The 22,477-nt window shown below is 37.3% G+C and overlaps 1 protein-coding gene and 1 pseudogene across 4 annotated transcripts in view; both read left to right on the top strand.

Moving 5' to 3' along the window:
* Positions 1-22,477, top strand: part of Vps13b (vacuolar protein sorting 13 homolog B) — a 543,216-nt gene that overhangs the window by 49,262 nt on the left and 471,477 nt on the right. For all 4 annotated transcript variants that reach the window (XM_021183993.2, XM_029469591.1, XM_029469592.1 and 1 more), the window contains exons 9-16: positions 4,580-4,675; positions 5,048-5,170; positions 5,656-5,793; positions 6,721-6,808; positions 7,567-7,758; positions 11,125-11,294; positions 13,999-14,193; positions 15,628-15,752. In XM_021183993.2, the coding sequence (XP_021039652.1) occupies positions 4,580-4,675; positions 5,048-5,170; positions 5,656-5,793; positions 6,721-6,808; positions 7,567-7,758; positions 11,125-11,294; positions 13,999-14,193; positions 15,628-15,752 (1,127 nt within the window). The remainder of the gene's footprint in view (positions 1-4,579; positions 4,676-5,047; positions 5,171-5,655; positions 5,794-6,720; positions 6,809-7,566; positions 7,759-11,124; positions 11,295-13,998; positions 14,194-15,627; positions 15,753-22,477) is intronic.
* LOC115029510 lies at positions 16,407-16,560 on the top strand (annotated as a pseudogene).

Here is a 22,477-nt window from a genome sequence, read left to right on the forward strand (position 1 = left end):
TCCCTTTAGCTCCTTGGGTACTTTCTCTAGCTCCTCCATTGGGGGCCCTGTAATCCATCCAATAGCTGACTGTGAGCATCCATTCTGTGTTTGCTATGCCCCCCTTCCATTTATACAATGGAGTACTACTCAGCTATTAAAAAGAATGAATTTATGAAATTCCTAAGCAATTGGTTGGAACTTATGATGTCTTTGTTCTTAATAGTTGAGTATTCCGTTGTGAATATGAACCACATTTTCTGTATTCATTCTTCCATTGTGGGACATCTGGGTTGTCTCCAGCTTTTGGCTATCATAAACGAGGCCTCTATGAACATGTGCTACTGTGGCATGGTTGGGCATCTTTTGGGTATATGCCCAGGAGTGATATAGCTGGTTCTTCAGGTAGATCTATTTCCAATTTTCTGTGTAACCTCCAGATTGATTTCCAGAGTGGTTGTACCAGTTTGCAATCCCACCAGCATTGGAGGAGTGTTCCTTTTTCTCCACATCCTCGCTAGCATCTGCTGTCACTAGGGTTTTTGATCTTAGCCATTCTGACTGAACTCATTGGCACAGGGGGAAATTTCCTAAACAGAACTCCAATGGCTCAGGGTCTTAAGATCAAGAGTTGACAGATAGGACCTCATGAATCTGGAAAGTTCTGTAAGGCAAAGGGCACTGTCAGTAGGACAAATCGGCAACCTACAGATTGAGAGAAATTCTTCACTAACCCCACATCTGATAGAGGGCTAGTATCCAAACTATATAAAGAACTCAAGAAGCTAACCAAAAAAAACCCCAAACAACCCAATCAAAAAAGAGAGTATAGAACTAAACAGAGAATTCACAACAGAGGAATCTTGAAGGGCTGGGGAATAAAGTGTTCAAAGTCCTTAGTGATCAGGGAAATATATATATAAGATCCTTTTATTTTTAAAGGACTCTGTTTTTCTCTTTTTTCTCTTTGTGTAAAATTGTTCAAATTTGAATTTAGGTCCTCTTCTATTTTCAGCAGTACTCAACATATTTTACTCCTTTATTAAAAATGAATGTACAATTTATATTCAAATATATTACGATAGAAACATGTATCATTACAGTGAGGAAAAAGGAAAATTCTTTTGAATAAGTGTAGTTACTAGTGCTTTGGTACCCCGTATATGGTCTTTGATAATATTTTCCTTGCTTTCCTTAACTCAGCATGAATTTTGAGTTATTTGTTCCCTAGCTTTTTCTAATATCATTAACATACACTTAGCATGTATAAGTAGTTCTTAATTTTTGCAAAAAATATTTACTTGATCTTTTTTGACTCAGAGTCTCATGTAGCCCAGGCCTGGGTTAAAGTTTTTAAATAATAGGTGAGCAATGACCTTGGACTTTTGATCCTGCTGCCTTTCCTTCTTAAGTGCAAGGGTTGCAGTCACCCACTGCTATATCTGTTAATATAATTTATTAATATAATTAATATTTATCACCAATATAATTATATTATAATTAGTATCAATATAATTGATACTCATTAATGCCAGCTGTGTTTCAGGTGTTATTTTTGTCCCCATGAATATACTAGTGGTCAACCATGTAGGCTGTTAGAACTTACATTGTAATTATAATCAATGAGATGTAAAGTATGTTTATTAAGTATTAAGTAGAAAAAAGAGGAAAGTATTAGTGTTGCATTAAAAAGGAGAGCATTATGCATTTTAAACTTGGTTGACTGAGGAAGGTCTGCTTGTGAAGAAAGCATTTAAGCAAAGGTGTGTGAAAGAGAAAACCCAGTGGCTATATGGGAAGGAGCATTTTCAGGACTAACTAGTGTAGATAAGCGTTCAGGAATGATCAAGGAGACAGCTAGTGTAGAACAAAGTGAGCTAACGTGCCAATAGTTTAAAACTGTCAGAGGCAGTAAGAGGCTTGCAGTTTGCATCAGTGTAGTTTGAAAACTGCTTAGGTCATGTTAAACTTTCTTTATTAGGAAGTTTTTGAACAGAAACATTGCTGGATCATTCTCAGCCCTGTTGGATGACTGTGTGGATGTGGTGGAACATCTGATTTGTATCCTGCTCTGCACTGGGCCTTAGGGTCAGATGGCAGTTTGCTGTCATTTGCACGGCTTGTTCTTTACGCACTTTGTTTTCCTGTGCTGCCCTGCTTTCCCCACTGCTTTATATGCTGTTAAATTCCAGGTTATCAACCGAACTGCTCAGACTTTATGACTACGTCAAGTTAGTCATCGTCATTGACATTAATTGCAATAATAATGAAGACTTTAAAAATAATGAAGACTCTTGGAAATGATAGAAATTAAACACTTGAAAATATGAGAGAATAAAATGAATTAAAGTCATAGTATATCCACAGTTATCCACAGACTATGAGTTCTTAAATGGTCCTTCAGGATGTAGTTTTTAAAACTTTATGTAGTGACTGAGCACAGGTTCTCCAATGGAGGAGCTAGAGAAAGGACCCAAGGAACTGAAGGGGTTTGCTGCTCCATAGTAGGTACATCAATAAGACTCTTTCGGGACATCAGTGAGAGGAGAGGCCCTTGGTCTTGTGAAGGGGAATGACAGTGAAGTTGGAGGGGATGGGTTAGGGTTTTTTTATAGGGGAAATGGGGAAAGGGGATAAAATTTGAAATGTAAATAAAGAAAATATGTAATAATAAATAAATAAATAAAAAGGTGATTTCACCATGAAACAAACAATGAAAACTTTATGTTGTGAGGAAAGTCAGTGATTCAGAGCTTTTTAAATGATTTTTGCTCATTCACTTTTAAAATTGAGATTATTGTATGACATTTTTATTAACTTACTGATAAAAATTATATTTCATAAACTCAGTATAGGCATTTATATGCAAATTGTCTTTGTAGCATTGTACTGTGTTTGTTACCAGTCAGTAACAATGTAAAGCATTTGTGCTTCTCTAGGGAAAATGTGCTGATGTAGGAGGAAAGCATTGGGATTCAGGGTTCTGTTTGGATCTGAAGAATGTATGGACTTAATTTGTGGTTTACATTCTGGTCAGAAAATAAGGTCATATTTCTCTATTAGCATTCTGAACAGTTGATATTATTCCAACAAAAATCATGCCAAATTAAATGTAGCATTTTTGTAGTAATATTTAAGTTATTTTTGTAATGTTTAAGTCCTTTTAATCAATTAATTGCTTTTTCTGTAGAGTAATTGTAGACAGCTGAAGGCTGATCGAATTTTAAAAATTCAATTTTACTTTAATATTTTAGCTTTCCAAATTATGTTTAAAAAATAACAACTTTGAGTATGCCATTACTAGAAACATAAAAAATAAAGACCTATGCTGTAAGAGAAAAATATAGAATTATTAGAGTAAATAAGAATGCTTAGTTGGTTCTCAGTATAAAGTAATCAGGTTTAAAATTGTAATTTCCAGTTCAATTTTCATTTGTCTTAATTTTTTTAAAAATGTGAACTTTATCTTTATATTTCAATTTGAAGACTATTATATCTCCATCTTGCAGGAATAACAATAACCAAATCATTGCCAAACCCAAGAAGTACATGTTAATTAAAGAACTAACCCTTTCATCTGGGAGGGAATGTCACAGTTACAGAGAAGCTGCTGCACTAGTGCATTGTCCCTGTTCATTCCCGTTTCCTCTGTTAGTGACCAGTTTATCCTGTCATGCTATCTTAGCCAAACCATAACCAAAAACTGATGCAGTACTGATAAATTCTAGACTGGAATTCAATCCTGTAATTTTATCTTTTCATTTTGTGATGAAAATTAGATAGCCCATTGTGTTCAAAGAAAAGGATTGTAAGGTTAGGTGCGCTCTCCTACTACCAGAACTTGGGCAGGCCAGTGGGGTATACACAGTGGTGAGCCAAGGCTACATAGGGAGACAGTATCTCACAAAACCAGTCAACCAAGCAATAACATCCAAAAGGATGTTATTTAAATAAGTATAAAAAATTTGATACATAAAGTCACCCAGTACAAGCTGCAAGGAAACAACACTGTCTGTATTGTGTCACTGCCCATATTGCTGCCTGTTTCCAGGAGGTGAGACATGTGTGCTTGCCTGAGTAGATCTGTGGAGGGGTCATGTGGGGCAGTGGGGATGAACACCTGCCATCCTACCTCCCCCTGGAACCAGAGCGTCTCGTGGGATCTACTTGTGATTCTCCTTAGCTTGCTTTTCCTTTAAAAATAATGAAGACTCTTGGAAATGATAGAAATTAAACACTTGAAAATATGACAGAATAAAATGAATTAAAGTCATAGTATATAAAATACATTTTTGGTAGATTTTTGGACCATTTTGTGAGTGGGACTGTGAATATATGTAGCTTTCACATTTTAAGTGTAACGAAGGAGTTCAAATGTGGTATTGATGTTTAGACTCAGTGTTGTGACCATCCTGTAGTTCATGGATAATCTGTAACAGCTGGCTTATTTATTTCTTTTTTTTGCACCTGTTTTTCTGCTTAATAATTAAATTTCCTGAATCTTAAAATTGGCCTTATTTTCATGATTCATAGTGAAAAATGACAGTGCATTGCTATTTATGGCTAGTTTTGATTTACTGAATGTTCTTCTATTTCTTAGCTCACTGAAATGCAAGCTGAAAATAGCTATTATAGCCCACAGAAAGTAAAATCTAAGGAAGTTTTGTGTTGGGAACAAGAAGGAACTACAATTGAGGTAACCTTTCACCATTAAACCTGGGAACACAGGCCTTTGCCATAGTCATTTATTTAAAATATTTAGATTTCTAGTCTTACAAATCATTTTTAGTGTTATTAGTTGAATAATTATTCCTTTAATATGCAATGTGAATTTGTTTCCTAGCATGACTGTGTGGGTGTGGGAGGCTTGATGTTCATAGAGTGCCAGTCATTGAGGAGGTGTGAGAAGACAGACACGAGAGCAGTTTGTGTCCTAGAGTATACAATTCTGAATGCATTTGAAAGGCAACAGTCCTCATGGTGTTTTCTGTAGAAAGTCTACAAGGGAAGCCTGTAGTACCTTTATTAACTACACGTTCTTAGTTCTGATGTTCATTTCTTTTTACAGGCTCTTATGATGGGAGAACCTTTCTTTGATTGTCAGATTGGATTTGTAGGTTGCAGAGCCATGTGTCTGAAAGGAATTCTGGGTGTTAAAGATTTTGAGGAACATATGAATAGGAGTGAAACTGTAAGTCAAGATTGCGCCCTTGTTCAAGATGGCTGCAGTGGTAATAAGTTACAGTAATGACCATGTGAGATCTGCTTGGCTGCCTTTGTCAGTTGCTTGCAAGAGACCTGTTCTGTTCTCCCTGCATTTCCCTTGCAAGAAGTTATATATCTCACAAGACATGAAAAGTTGATAGCACATGACTCTTAGAAATCATTGCAAATATATTCCATTCACTGATGCTTCTTTGTTGTTTATGGCAGTTGTTTGGAGTTCCTTTTCTGTTTATTTAATGTTTGGGAAAATAAGCAATACCCCTGAAGCTGCCATTCCTTTCCTGTTTATGGGACCTCAGGCTTTAGTTATTTCTATTGAGTGCTAAATGAGTGGAATGTAAAAAATAAAGAAACAAACAACAACAAAAAAACCAAAACAAAAAACAAAAAAATCTTTCTAATAATCTAATGACTTTTCCTCTTGTTGTGATTTATACATTAATTTTTTAGGAAGCCTGCTTCTTCATTTGTGGTGAAAATTTGAGTACAAAAGGTTTGACATACCTTACAAATTCATTGTTTGATTACCGGAGTCCAGAGAATAATGGTACCCGTGCAGAATTTATCTTGGATGCAGCTCACCATAAGGTCAGCGAATAGATACTTGAACTAAATTCTTGTGTGGTTAGGTGAACACATTGTGTGAATACTTGTGATTACTGTTTTCTTCTTAGTTTCTTTTAAGCACTGGTGGTTTATTGAAACATTTGCAATGTTTTAGTCCAGTTTTACACTTAGATAGGAATAAGGGATGTACAGAAATGCTTAGCTTTTTGTACTATAACTCTGGTCATACTACAGTAACCACATTTATACTTTACAACAGTTAATTAGTTTGGAGGAAACACATAGATTTACCTCTATTAATTTTTGTTCTCTAAAATGTAAGATTGGTGAAAATGAACATGACTTTTCATTCTATACTTCCTAGTCTTTTTTCAACTTTTTCATTTAACAGGTATTAGTATGCTTATAGAATATTAGTGCATTTTCACATAAATTTAAGTTATCCTGTATTCATATGACACAAACTCATAATTTATATTTTAATTTTTCTTTAATATTGGCTTTCATCATTAAACCAAAGAGTTCGATGTTTCTGGTGTGATAGGCACACTTCAGTCTACATTCAGTGTTTGAGATGTTTCATGTCAGTATTATGAAGGAATTATGGACTAGCTCTGTTTAAGAGGATACAGTATTAGACAGTTTTGTGATAGTGGTAAAAGGACAAAGTGACAAGAGTGTGTACCACTTACTCTATTAAAGCTATGCATTGGCTGGACATTATTGATACAGTATTCAAAATGTCTCGTAAGAAGTACAGCTGGCTACCGGTGAGGTCAGCGTTAGAGGAGCATGGCTTTCTTTTAGGAGTGAATTCTTTGGGTTGCCTCTTCCTTTGCATTAGCAATCCTTTGAGTTGATGCAGACCTCAGAGGGTATTGAATTAGATGTATTGTGTGTTAACACTTTGTTTTGTCCACTGTTGTGTTTCTATGTCCTTGTTGGCAGGAGACACACACTGACATAGCTGGCATACAGAGGTTTGGTGCGTTTTACATGGATTACCTGTATACAGTGGAGCATAGCAGCGGCAAAGGTATTGCTTTCTCTTGGGTTTGTACTTACCTTTCCTTAAGCAGCAGGAATTGAAGTTATCTTCAGGGTGTCTTGGCCCTTGGCAAGCTGCATTGTTACACTTACCTTCATGCATTTTGTGGGGGATGGCTTAATTTTAGAGTTGTAATAGAGTTTTAGTGTTGTAATTGAATTTTCTAATAGATTCTGGCATTTTAAATGCATTTCTTGTGTAGCTATTTGAAAATATATTTACAGTAGCCAACTAATATTGTATTCACTCATATTAAGTGTAAAAATTGTATATATAAAATTTTACTTCGCTCTAGTATGTCAGAAAAAACCACTTCCTTTTCTATACTTAATACATTTTGAAAACTGTATAGATATTTTTACTAAAAAGTTTGTTTTGAGCATAAAAACAGAAATAAGTTCTTTCAGTGCTGAATACAGGTTTAAATTTAGTCATTTAAATACATGATAATTATAAGTCACGTTAAGAACAGTGGTATAAGTTAGGAGCTAGTAAGTAGTATAAGAGGTCCAGGTCAGGAAAGGACAGCTTGTTTGAAGGGTTGAAAAGCTTCAGGATTGATCTTGAAGGTCGGGTCTTTTTTTATAAAGAGAAAGGAACATATCATTAACTCTCCAGGTTCTCGCTTTTGCATTGTTTTTGTAAGTGTAGTTTTCGTTAGTCAGAATTAAATACTGCATTTATGCATTCACTTTTTAATGTCTGCTTGGGAGTTTAAAATGTTAGTAAAATTAAACTTCTTCTAGGCCCAACAGGTCAACAAGACTTTCCTTCAGGGAAAAATGAGGATTTGGGAATAGTCCAAGAAAAGTCTACCAAGAGTCTTGTTATAGGGCCTCTAGATTGCCGTCTGGACAGCAGTGCAGTGCATCGGATTTTGAAGATGATTGTTTGTGCTCTGGAACATGAATATGAACCATATAGCAGGCTAAAACCAGGTTTGTCTTTGACCTAAATCTTTTTTTTATACTTAATATATTTTTATTTTTAAAAGCAAAAGATTATGATTTGTACATTATACAGTGCCACATAATACAGAGTATTACACAAAGTATTATGTGGCACCCATCAAATACACATCATTTTATTTCATCAATCGAAATGTTATTTAAACCTGTCTGATATTTTTTATAAGGTATTTTCTTCATTTACATTTCAAATGCTATTCTGAAAGTCCCCTATACCTTCCCCCTGCCCTGTTCCCCAACCCACCCACTCCTGCTTCCTGGCCCGACATTCCCCTGTACTGGTGCGTATGATCTTCGCAAGACCCAGGGCCTCTCCTTCCATTGATGGCCTACTAGGCCATCCTCTACTACATATGCAACTAGAGACACAGCTCTGGGGGATACTGGTTAGTTTATATTGTTGTCCCTCCTATAGGGTTGCAGACCCCTTCAGCTCCTTGGGTACTTTCTCTAGCTCCTTTATTGGGGACCCTGTGCTCCGTCCAATAGATGACTGTGAGCATCCACTTTTGTATTTGCCAGGCACTGGCATAGCCTCACAGGAGACACTATATCAGGGTCCTGTCAGCAAAATCTTTCTGGCATATGCAATTGTGTCTGGGTTTGGTGGTTGTATATGGGATGGATCAGTCTCTGGATGGTTCTTTCTTCCGTCTCAGATCTGAACTTTTTGACCTAATTCTTCATTGTTCAACTGTTTTACTGTTTGTGTATCTCAGTTTTCATATGCTGTTTACTTTTTCTGTATTATATTTGCCTTTTGTATGTATTTTCGTGTGTGTACCTGAAAGAGACTGAACTTGTAGAAGTGTTAAAAGTGAGACTTGGAAGTTTTGGCATGAGACCTTGATAATGCCACATTGGTCAGGGTCTCACTGCCATGCTTTGGGATGGTATTTCCAGTGCATGTTTGTGAAGTATGGGTGCTGAGAACCAAATTTTGGTACTCTGGAAGAACAGGAAGTGTTAATCGCTTTGCCACATCTCCAATTTTCAAGGATAACTATTATTTTTACTTTTTAACATCTGAGAGTACTTTGAGTTTTTTAATGTTTCATCTGTCTGTCTGTCTGTCTGTCTTTCCATCCATCCATCTATCCATCTATCCATCTGTCCATCCTCCCTCCGTCCCTCCTTCCCTCCCTCCTTCCCTCCCTCCCTCCCTCCCTTTCTGAGATAAGATATCATTGTGTAGCCTTACATGGATTTGGATTTGCTATTGTAGAAATTTTGAATCTTAATCTAGAGTTTCTACCCCGCCTTTGATCATTTAGGTCCCAGATAAAAGATACATACAACCTTTATATTTATAATAAGTCTTAATTGACATTAGAGTTGGGCAGATGTCTATCCTTTATGCTATTAAAACCTATTTCCTATTGAAAACCTTGAGTTATTCCTACTATGTTTCATCTGCGTTGCTCTTAACTCCAATTGGCCAGCCCTCATGAAGATTTGGGCCATGCTTTCATGCTTTCTTGACTCCTAATCCAAGGTTTTCTTCCTTCTACACCTTCTCCCCTGGTGGTTCTCCTTTGATCTAAACTAAACTCAGGAACCTAAACCCCACCTCTATCTCTTCTGCCCAGCAATTGGCTCTCATCATCTTTATTCACCAATCAGAAATAACTTGGTTGCAAAGTCACATAGCTTTGCAGACTCTCTAGTATCTGGGGCAATCTGGTCTTGGGGGCCTGCATTTAGCATTACAATACATAGCAAAGTACCAAACCTCAAAGCTATTGTTGACTTGACTCCCCTTGAACTCACAGAGATCTGTTCTGCTTGTGCTGGTATTAAATGTATGTGCTACCAACCTTGGCTTGAGTTCCTATAAATGGAATTATACATCATTTACTCTCTTTTTATATTTATAGTACATGTTCCTTTGTGAAATACATGTTCTTACTACTGTATAGGCTTCTTTTGGATGGATATAATTTGGATAAATATTTAAAATGAATATAATAAATAATAAAATAAATATAATAATAATTAAAATGGATATAGTCTATTTCACTTCCAGTAAATATTTGGTTAGTTTTTAGGTCTTTTGCTTTTTTTCATAGCAACTGCTAGCTTAAATGATTATATTAATTATAAATGATTAAAATGATTATATTTTTACTTTCAGGAGATACTTCCAAACTGCATTTATGAATGGTTGACATTTTACTCCTATAATCTGACTATGAAACTTCTGGTTGCTTTTGATCAGGTTATAGCCTGCTACCAGATGATTATGGTCCTTAGGCAGAAATGGTTTTATATCTTAAATAATTAAAGAATTTCATTTTGTACATACTAAAGTTATATGAAATTTATATGTGAATATCTTTAATGTGTGTATGTATTTTGAACCCAAGACCTCATAAATGCTAGACAACTTCTTAGCTACATCAAGTCCCATAAATACAGATTTGTTGGAGTTCTTTGGCTGTTCATTGTCTTTAGCTGCTTTTGTGAATCATTGTGACAGACTGACCCACGTAGCCTAATACTTATTTACAGAATGACTCTGCAGAAAGTGTTTGCTGACTCATCCCCCAGATACCTGTCAAAAATTAGTAATTTCAATTTTTAAAATTTAAACATTCTAGTGGTTGTACAGTTCTAGTGTACTGCCATATCATTGTCACATGATACCTAATAACATTGTCTAGCTTTTTATATAATGTTTGCCTGGTCGAAGAATCCATATTTTGGATTCCCACCCCATTTTACTTAAGTATTTTAGGTGGTTTTAAATTCTTTAACAAATATCATTTTGGGGCTGGAGATTTGTAGAACTCAGCTCCTACATCCAGCACCCACTTTGTAGCTCACGACCACCTGTAACCAGGGGTTTGACAACCTCTTCTGACTTGTGTGGGCACCAGGCCCACATGTGGTACACAGACATACATGCAGGGAAAATATCCACACATAAAATAAATAAATCAGAAAGGAAGTCTGTGTTTGTTGGGATCTCTGTTTCCACCTGTGCATATCTTTACTTGTGTATTTGTGGTAAATTGTTTTCTCTAGTTTGTGTCTTGTCTTTATGCATTTAATTTTAATGATATATTAGTGTGCAGAAAATTGAAACTCTTTTAACCAAAGAAATTAGGAATTCTTGCAAAGATATAATAAAAATATTTAATTTCTATGTAGCAAAGATTTATACACTTAATTCATCTAGTAACTTGTATTACAATCTAGAGTAACTTTTGACTATTTCATTGTTAAAGAATTGCTCTTAAAATTTGAGGAATGGATTAATTCAGGTTTTTGTTGGTTAAGAAGATTAACTTATTTAAAATCTTCTTTACTGAATTTTCTTCCTTTTCACTTTAGAAAGTAAGGATGAAAAGGAAACAGTACTGGATCCCGAGGAAGTGTCTTCTTTGGAGGACTATATCCCCACTCGGCATACAAGTGTTACTTTGCTTAAGTGTACTTGCACAATTTTTATGGCAGAATTCAATTTACTTGATCGTTTGCTTCCTGTCATCATGGGAGGAAAGGTATATTTCCTGTTCGGCAACATGTTTTCAGTGGTGCATGTATAATTTTGGTTATTAAATTAAGGTGTATCTGTTTATGCATTTCCCCGGGTAGAGTAAACTCAATGTAACTGTAGTTCCTGATTTTTAGAAGGTAATATTAAATAAAACTTCTAATAAGATAAGCTAAGACTGTATAAAGAAATGTTGAAGCAGATGGCTTCTGGAAGTGATACAGTACACTGCTGTATTATTACCTTAGGTGGTTGCTTCCTATCTTTAATTCTTAGTTTTCAAGCAGTTATATGTAAATTTAGTGATTAAGAAATCAAAAGCTCTGCTGAATTCACTTTATTTTTTCAAATATTACATTTATTCTCCACCCCCTTGTGTGTGTGTGTTGTGCATGCGCGTGTGCTTTATATGCCATAGCACCCTTTTGGAGGTCAGGGGACAACCTGTGGGATGGGACTGGGTTCTCTCTTTCCATCTGTGGGTCCCAGGGATTGACCTCTTGTCCTTAGGCTTAGAGTCATGCCGTTAGCTGCTGAGTCAGTTTACCTGCCCTTTATGTCTTACATACTCAACAAAGGCATAGTCGTTATTGCTGTCACCTTCTGTCCTTCATGACAACATTGCAATCAAAGGACAAGGTGACTCAGATCATGTGGTAAAGCATGCATGTATTCTATACTGCAGCTGAGTTTTCTTGTAGGTCGCCCAGCTGTATTCCAGTGGTGGTATTTAGAACGTTCTATGTCTTACTGGAATGAGAGAAGCCGATAATCTAAACAAATCATCTTGTTTTTATTCAGAACTGGAATTGGGCTTCTGTAGTACGTGTATACTTCTATTTGTACTTACTGAAGACATGTTACTCTTATACCGGCTCAAAGAAAAGCAGCCAGTATTTCCTTCACAGGTGTAATTCTCATTGTTGACCCCCAAACCCATGTTCACGGTGAAGTCTCCCCTTTGCCCTTTCAGTGCTGTTTCTGATACTCAGATTTACATTGTACAAGGGCAGCTTAGGATGAGTTGACAATATGAACAGAAGAATTTCATGGTGATTTGAACCACTCTCTCAGTAACATTTCCTTGCTAGCAATTTTTCCTTTGAAAATTGATATGGTTGAGCAATAAACCCATGATTAGAGAATATCTGAAAAACAAGCAAATGTGAGAGGCACAGCAGAAAAAAAATGACTTAAAAACAGGAGAGAACACTCAAAACTATGTAACAACTAAAAGTATATAACAGAAAATACACCGAGATAAGTTTTATTCAAACAAAAGTCCTTTTAAAGAGTCAAAGATTAAGTCTGGAGAGGAAGCTTAGAGGTTAAGAGCAATTGATGCTCTTGTAGAGTAGACATATTTAGTTTCCCACATGGCAGCTTAGCACATTTGTAACTCCAATTGCAGGGGATCCAGTCCCTTCTCCTGACCTCTATAGGTACCAGACATACATCCATGTGCAGATATACACGGAGGCAAGACACTCATGAAATAAAAACTTAAAATAATCTTTTAAAACAAAAGCCAAAGAAGAAATTTGTTTTGTACAAAGGAATAAAGATTGAATGCATGACTTGGTGAGTCTGAAGCCAGCCTGGCATACATAGCAAGTTCCAGGACAGCCAGGACTACATAGAGAAACCCTGTTTCCAAAAACTAAATAAGGAAAACAAACAAACAATAGTATTATCAGAAATCAATAGAACTACTCCAGAGTGCTACATAGGTCTGTTTAAAGGAACATACACACTTCCCAGAGATGTTTAGTCTAAGGGGTTATTCCATCATGAGAACTTCAAAAAGAAAGCTATGATGATGGAAGTGAGAATGTCCTTTCCTTTAGTGTTGCCTGGAAAGGGAACTAGAGACTGGAGTTCTTATCCTGACTCACTGTGCTTCACCCTTCAGATTGCTGTGTGGTTCATTATGGTATTTTTCACAGGAATCCAAAGTAAAGTTATTCAGAAAGCAAAACAAACCTAACTGAATCTGAATAGTTTCAGATTACTGATGATGGAAAAACAGTGAGGGTTGGGATGTTCAGTCAGTGTTATCACAGTGTTTCTCTAATTACTGGCTTTGGGACTAGAGAAACTGCTTGTAAGATAGGTTGTCTCAAGACAAAGAGATCTTGGTTTTCTTCATTAAAATCCAGGACTAGGACATTTTGAGAGTTACTTCTCAGAAAGTAACAATTAAAGTACAATTAGGATACATTTTCTAGATATGTTTCAGCTTACCCATACCAGTTCAGGAACTCAGAAAGGTTCATATATGCCACCACTACCAAAACCCTCTCAAGATGAAGGGCTTCTGTGCCTTTAACATAAGTAAATATGTTTTGGATCATATTTTCATTTTCTGTATACTTTATTATATTATGTCCTTTACAATATTTGGTGTAATCCTCTGAGGTTTTTGAATGATTAAGAAACTATGGAATGATAATGCTCCTTCCTGTTGATTGAGAAATAAAAATTGTTAAAGGAACAATAGTAATTTTTTAAAGAAATGAATTCTTTAAAAGCTGAGGCATCCTTGGATTATCTAAAAGACATTGTATTTGGTTATTTCATGAGTAATTTAACAGGTATTTCTAGCTGGGCTTCTTAGTGTGAAATATGTGGGTCTGATGTTGGTGTAGAGGGATGTATGTAGATCAGCCATTGTTCTGCTAGAATGTAAAACTAATACCATTACTTTCCAGAACTCGAGTAACTTCACGAATGCCACAAACTTCCAGTCACTTCGGCCTTTGCCATCCATTCAGATAATGGTGGATAAAATTAATTTGGAACATTCTGTCCCAATGTATGCTGAACAGTTGGTCCATGTAGTCAGCAGCCTTAATCAACCTTCTGATAATCTTCTTCATTATTGTTATGTTCACTGCTACCTTAAGGTATGGAAAGAGAATTTTCTTGTTTGTTAGTGTCACATTAGGAATATCAAGCACGTTTCTTTGGGCTTAAGGTTGTAGTTTTAGAGAGTCAATATTTCAGAAGTTAAGATTTAAGTAATATTTAGTCACTACTCCAGTATAATTAAAATGTTTTCAAATTTTCTTTTTGTTTCCTAGAAATTTAATAGTTTGGCAATTGTGATTTCACAATTTTGAAGATCTATAATTGAGCTTTTTAAGCAGTGTGAAAAACTGTTTAATATAGGTGTTTTTAAAAGCTCAGGATTTACTTGAAAAGAAACATTAATGTAGGCATAGTGCTTCGTAAGGCTTTAACATACGTTTTTAATTATTTTCCTCTTGTTGGAGTCACGTTAGTTTCTTGATATAAAGGGAAATGCTTGAATCTTTTTCAGTGAGTCCATGTACAGGCATGCATGCATATATGCGTGTGTGCACACACACTTGTCCATGTGGCTGTGAAGCTGAGGTTAACATCAGATGTCTCCATGTGATTTCTTCATTGTTTCTTCTTTGCGTATGACTACATAATAAATTGTGATCAACAGCCACCAACAACAGCCAACTGACAACCCAACCAAAAACCCATCCTGCCTCTTGGAAACCTAGCATTTATATACTCTGTGAAAAGTCCCCAGAATTCCAAATATCATACAATCACAGAAATAATCTGCACTTGGCAGAATTATGCCTGTGCAGGAGAATGAGGCAAATCATAACTGTCGTGGGAAATCTGAAGAAGCCCTGTATCACACACTTGGGATTAAAACAGAAACATATTCTTATACTATTTCTGTGTTTTTTTAAGAAACCAAAACTCCAGAGTTGTCACTACAAGGGACAGATCTTTACCCTTGTGAGGCAATCTACCTCTCTGGTCCTTCAATCCCCAACTTAAACAAAAAAAAGATATATTTAAAAATAGTTATAGGGTCAGTGAGATGGCTCACGGGTGCTTGCTACCAAGATTGTTATGTATATGGTGCTGAGAGGACAACTTGTGAGAAATGCTCCACTAGGCCAGAGTTAAATACAGGGCTCAGCTCCTGAGGCTTGGTGCCATGTACCTTGAATCTGATAAGTTGTCTCAGTAACCTCGTTTTATTCTAAAAGGCACCAGGTTTCATGTGAAGGACTTCATGAGAAAGATTAAAGTGCTTCCCAGATAGAGCCCTGCTCTCAGTTTATAATTTGGGGCTTGAAAATCTTTAGTTATATATTTATATATCATTTAAGACAATAATTTTAGATCTCTTTGGGTTAATTTTAAATTTAAAGTGTTGAAATTTGACTATTGTCAAACCATCTCAAACTGAACAACATGTTTTCTAGGAGCTTCACTGGGAAGTGATTAGATGGCAGGCACGCAGTGACGGCACACTCACTGAGCCTTGGCTGGGTTCTCTTTTCCAGGTGTTTGGTTTTCAGGCAGGACTGACATGCTTGGATCATAGTGGCTCTTACTGCTTACCTGCACCAATTATTCCCTCTTTCAGCACAGCCCTTTATGGGAAGCTTCTGAAACTCCCTGCTCTCTGGTATGTAGTGACTTGTTAACTGTGATTTATGTTTGTTTTTATTTTATAACTTCTAGATGGAAAAATTAAAAAAATGTTTGGCTATGCCCTAGTGTTAGTTTTATACAAATGTTAGAAAAACAATTGAAAATTTATTCTTATTGAGACCTAAGAAATGAAAACCTCTGTCTTTTTAAATTAAAAAATTAAAATATTATAGCTACTTATTTTGTGTGTGTACATGTGCTATGTATGTGCATTCATGTGCTATGGCACATGTGTGGAAGGAAGTTAGGGGACACCTGTTCTGTGACTTCTCTTCCATTATGTGGGACTGGGAATTGAATTCAGATCTATAGACTTGCTGGTAAACACTTTTGTCTGATTAGCTACCTTACCAACTTACTGCTGTCATGTGTTAGTTCCCAGTATCTTCAGGAGTAGAAAGGATGGTTGATGGGTAATAACTTATTTCATAGTAGAGGCACGTGCTGCTGTTTTAGAGAGTTTCAGGGACTACAAGAGTGGGTAACCTTTCTCCTGGGAGCTCGGCAGATCTGTGGAAGAAGTTCAGTGAGTGGTATTTCATTTCATGCGCTGTAGAAAGTATACCATCATAGAAGATGTGTTTAGTAACTGTGTGTTGGAAGATTTTCACCATCATAACTGAGTCAGAGCTTTGTGCAGCGGCAGTCTTGTAGCCAATGAGGTTTATCTGAGGCGTGATTATTTCTAATTGAAAACTTCATCACTTATTCAGGATTGCTTACTCTATTTGAAGGTCATATTTCCTTAAATTCTAAGAGATTTTTGAAGGAAACGTAATATTTTCTCTTTATTTTTAGTTAAATTAAATGTTTTTAAGTATGTTGTATAATTGTTTAAGTAGAAGAAATATATAAAGTTATCTTCTAGTGAAATATTTTTTATATTTAAAACATGTCATAATTAGCAATGTTATATTTATATGATAGACTTGTCTTCAGTTTTTTATTTAAGTAGTCCTTTCATTCAAAGTAACAGATACAGGTATCTTTTTAAAAAAAATACTGTGTTTTTTTAGTAATTAGAAATAATTTGAAAGTGAAATTAGTAAGGAAAATTTTCATTTTAAAAGAAATTTGCCCATTGATCCAGAGAATTTATAAAAAGACACATAATTAACTCTTGGAATGAATACTGTGAAATTAAACCATTTTACAGTTTCTTTTAATGTTTCTTGGCAGGATTCTATTTGTAAATGTCATTTTCCTCATATGTCATTTATTATGCTATGTACGGATGGATTTAACTTTATATATAACATATTCCATTTGAGCTAATATATTTTCTATTCTGCTCTGTTAAGAAGCTGGGGCAGGGCATGGTGTCACTCAGGAAGCAGGTGCATCTCTTAGAATTTGAGACCAGCCTGGTCTACATAGTGTGATCAGGCCAGCTAGTGGATACTGAGACCTTGTCTCAAGAAAACAACAACAAAAAGGATTTTTTTTTTTTTTTGTAGTTCATATGTTGGAATCAATTTTACTAAGTGCTTCAGAAAATTATTATCTCAATTATTTTATTTTATTTCCTTTAAAAATCACACTGGAATATTTCATTTGTCTGTAAGAAAGCCTACTTTGTTCACATTTGCTGGATAGACACGAGCAGCTACCTATGTTTTCCAGACTCCTAACACTCCTGTTTGACTTTCCCAGTCATGCTGCCTTTGCCTTCAAGTGCTTCTTTTATTTATTTGCCTTGTCCTTTTCTTAGCACATCTTGATTCCTTTAATGTTTTAGGAACACAGTTTATATTTTGGTGTTTATTAGTTACTTTCTTGTTGCAGAGCCAATAGCTAATGAAAAGCAACTTAACTGGGTTAGGGTTTATTTTGGTTTATACTTTGAGGCTGGGTAATCTGTTATGTTGGGACAGAATGGTCCCAGGAGCAGAGTACTGCCAGCCACATTATATCCATGAGTCAGTGTCGTGTCCGCTCTCGACCAGCAAGAACGACACGACCACCAGTCCTTCTAACAGCAGTTTATTCAGTCCTGTTTGTTTATATCTCCCCCGAACCCTGGGTCTCTCACTCTTAAATACTCTCAGTTCTCATCCACGCACAGCAGGCCTCGCCACCTCACCAGGCACGCAGCTTCAGCTAATCAGGGCAGCAGGGGCATATCTCCATCAAAATGGATTCACCGGTATCCTGGTACACCTGCGCAGATCTCATGATGTTTGTGGTTTATATGAGGAAGTCAGGTGCAAGTCATACGACTTAGCTGCAGTCCCTGGCACCTTTGGGACTGCCGCCACACCTGCTTCCCACAAGTCAGGAGCATCCTTCCACCCCTACCCCCATTGGCCTGCTTCTTCCAGCACAGCTCCACCTCCTAAAGGTTCACAGCCTTTCCCAGCAGTACTATCAGGAGGAAGGCAGGGGCTCAAACACATGAAGACACAGGGTTTAACATTCAAAACACAGCACGGTCTGGATCTCATTTACTTAGATCTACCATCAGCTCTCCTGCCTCAAAGATCACATCCCTCCGTGGGGAGCAGCAGTCTCTAAAGCGCCATAGTGGTCCAGACATCCCTAGTGAATCGACCTCTTTCTTAGCTCTCCGGTGAACACACTTCTGTTTGGCCTCATGAACTGGGCAGCAAACATTTTCTCTCCCACATCCTGTTTTCTCAGTAATGTTTGTCCATTTTCTGAGGTCTTCTAGGCCTTGATATTAGTGAAGACCTCAGCCTGCAATAACCAAGTGTTCCTATTGGCTCATATGTACCACCTAGGCAGAAACTGATAACTTCATACTGCCTCAGGCTGAGTAGCCTTTGTTTAATGGAGAAATTAGTAGTATATTAATCACTTTGTTTCTAAGGCACTCATATGTATTCCATTTACCCCATGTTGCATAGTGTCATAAGCCAGGTTGTGAGTGTCTCTTTCCCCAATCCAAGCAATCCAACCATAGAGGATTCTTTGATTACTATAGTTTCTTGTAGTAGGCCATATAAGGCCTCTATGTGCTAGCTAAATTATGGATTTTCCTTTTCTTATTACTAAGAATTAGAAATGAGGGCTGTCTTCTATCTCTGCTCTGTTACCATGCTTTCTTTTACTGTTTGATTCTTACTGTGAATCCTCTTTTTCTACATTTTCTCTGCCAAACCAGAGGCTAATGTGGAGAGCGCCATCTTCATGTCTATTTCCCATTGTATTTCCTCTTACATAGACAAATTCTGATGGGGCCTAGGAATATATTGAATGACATTGAAATTTGGGGGGCAGGGTTGATCTTCACCTTCAGGATATAACCAGGTACTGCAGGCCTCTGACTCTGTAGCTAGGGGCTGATCATCCTATAATAGCAAATCTTCTGGATCTCTTGTTGAAAAACTCTAGACAAGTTTATAAAAAGGCAGGGTGTAACTAGTACAGTTAAGAAAAGGAGGAGAAAGGGAGTTAAGAAGGTTAATATCTAATTCCATCTGTATTTGGCTGTCAGTGGCCAGAGGCATCAGACTGTTTCTTATATTTTTGCAGATCTATTTGGAGTGAGTTGTTAGATCTTAACTTTTTCCATAGTCTCTGCTCATCAAGGCTGCGCGCACTCTCGCAGGTGTTGGGAATCTCTTCCCTCATCCCTCTCTCCTATAACCCTGGTGGCTTTAGCAAAGTAGCTCTGGGACTCCCAGGTAGGGCTGCCCCTGGCTACCCTCTGAAGAGTGGGATAGAGGAATGCCCACCCAGGGAGGAGTGGAAGGTAGTTAGCAGCCCTCCCATGTCTGACTGACCAGAGAATAGGTGGAACTCTGTTGGGGTGTGTGTCTTTTCCCCTCCCCCTCTTAGTTCCCACAGCCATTTCTTTGGGGTTGGTGTTTGTGCTCTCCCAGAGCTTCTGCCCTTGTTGGAGTGTCTGGAGGTTCACTTCCTCTTTGGTCCATTTTGAAGCCACTATGAGCATGACCCAGGGAAGGATCAACAGTTTCTGTGAAAGTCAAGTGTTGGTTCAGGGCAGTGATGACTCTGCTGGATAGTTTCATGTTATTTGACACAAGCTAAAGCCTCAATTAAGAAAATACTTCTGTAGGACTGGCCTGTAGGCAAGCTTGTAGGGCAGTGTGGTTCTCAACCTATGGGTTGAAAGACACTTTCACAGAGATCACCTAAGACCATCAGAAAACACAGATATTTACCTTACAATTCATAACAGTAGCAAAACTACAGTTTTGAAGTAGCAATGAAAATAATTTTGTGATTGGGAGTCACCCCAACATGAGGAACTGTATTAAAAGGCTGCAATGTTAGGGAGGTTTGAACCACTGCTATAGGGTATTTTCTTAATTAATGATCAATAAGGAAGAGCCTAGTTCATTGTGGGCAATGCCATCTCTGGGCTGGTGGTCCTGGGTTTTATAAGAGAGCAGGCTGAGCAGGCCATGTGATGTCAGCCAGTAAGCAGCACCCTCCATAGCCTCTGCATCAGCTCTTGCCTCTAGGTTCCTGCTCTGCTTAAGTTTGTGTCCTGACTTCCTTTGACAATGAGCTGTGATGTGGAAGCATAAGCTGATGAATAAACCTTTTCTTTCCTATGCTGATTTGGTCCTGGTGATTTACCACACCAACAGTAACTCTAAGACACTGACTGTGTGCTGGATATGTTTTTACTGCACCTTTTTTTATAGTAACTCACCAACTACTTAAAAGTTAAGGGTGTGTAATGCATTACTTTAACAAATAGGAATGTGTAAGAGGTATGGTCTTGAAAATTGGAATAAACTCTTACACTAGATGATATTATAAATAAACTAGTGACATGAGGAAGATGTTATGTGGGTTAGAGAGCCATGGAGAACTTGGAAGTAGCTTTTAAACAGATTATTAAAGGATGGATATTACATGAAAGTGAATACTATACTTTAAAATGTGAATTTAACATTTTTAAATAACTTAGGAAGTAAGATGGTATTTATTTGTATAAAATTAAAATTCAAGGGCATCAAAAATGTTGCACTGATTCTCATAATGGCCACATGAGAACTCTCATAAAGTATTATCTGATTTCATATTTTCATCTTTTTTGCTTAGATTATCCAATTTGATTTTTTTATTTTATAGTTATAGTTTAATTTTATTAAATTAACAAAATTTGACTTGAGAGGCTATGTATTTAGTAGACAGTTAAGTAGTATGTAGATATTCTAATCCTGCTTTAATCAAACTGTGGATATGAGCTACAGTGGTTAATCTTGATTGTCAACTTGCTGGGGTTATTTAGATTCACACAGAAACAAATCTGTGAGATGGTCTGTGAAGAATTACTTAGGTTATGTTTGTTGTTGTTGGAAGACCCATCCTAAATGTGGTTGTTATTATTCTATGGGCTGAGATCCTGGACTGAATAAAAAGCAGAAAGTGGGCAAGCACCAGCATCCATTGCTTTTTGTTTTCTTTCTTTCTTTTTTTATGTATAATCTTTTTTTGTTTTGTTTTGTTTTTTATTGGATATTTTCTTAGTTTTCCCCTTTCCTGCCCCAACCCCCGAAATCCCTTATTCCATCCCCTTCCCCCTACTTCTATGAAGGTGTTGCCCCACCTTTCCACCCTGGCATTCCACTATACTGGGGCATCGAGCCTTTACAGGACTAAGGTCTTCTTCTCCCATTGATACCCTACAAGGCCATCCTCTGCTACATATGTGGCTGAAGCCATGGGTCCCTCCATGTGTACTCTTTGGTTGGTGGTTTAGTCCCTGGGAGCTCTGGGGAGGTCTGGTTGGTTGATATTGTTGTTCTTCCTATGGGGCTGCAAACCCCTTCAGCTCTTTCAGTCCTTTCTCTAACTCTTCCATTGAGGACCCTGTGCTCAGTCCAATCGTTGGCTGTGAGCATCTGCCTCTGTATTTGTCAAGCACTGGCAGAGCCTCTCAGGAGACAGCTATAACAGGCCTCTGTCAGCAAGCACTTGTTGGCATCCACAGTAGTGTCTGGGTTTGGTGACTGTGTATGGGATAGATCCCCAGGTGGGGCAGTCTCTGGATGGCTTCAGTCTCTACTCAATACTTTGTATTTCCTCCCATGAGTATTTTGTTCCCCCTTCTAAGAAAGACTGAAGTATCCACACTTTGGTTTTCCTTCTTCTTGAGCTTCATGTGGTCTGTGTACTTTCTGTTTTCTAACTAAGCATGCAGTGTTGCTGCCATGTCTGTCCCCCACCTCCCGTCCCCAATTAGCTATATCCCACTGAACTTTAAGGTAAACTCTTCTTTACATTTATTTTTGTTAGGTATTTGGACAGAGCCAGGAGAAAAAGGAACTAACTTATCAGCATTGGGTGTGATTGTAGGTGCTATCTGACTTCTAAGTCTCTGTGAGACTTTTAATAGTCATCTGAGCCACTGAACATTTAACCATTTGAACACTGTTTCACTATTACTGTTGTTATTTATTTTTGTATGGAAGAGTTTGTTTGGGCTTATGGTTCTAGAGTGGTGAGTCTACTGTAGCATGAAGGTTGTAGTAAGTGCCAGGCATGCTGGCTGGATCAAGAATCTGAGAGTTCACATCTTCTAACACAAACGGAAGGCAGAGAGCGTGAACTCAAGTGGCATGGTGCTGTTTATCTCACAGCCCACCCCACAGCTACACCACCTAAAGAATGTCAAACAGTGCGGGACCAGGGATTCCAATACCAAAGCCTATGGGGAACATTCCATATTCAAGCCACCAAATTCCTCTCTCTGGCCCC

The sequence above is a fragment of the Mus caroli genome, chromosome 15 (assembly GCF_900094665.2).
Source record: "Mus caroli chromosome 15, CAROLI_EIJ_v1.1, whole genome shotgun sequence".
NCBI classification, from domain to species: domain Eukaryota; kingdom Metazoa; phylum Chordata; class Mammalia; order Rodentia; family Muridae; genus Mus; species Mus caroli.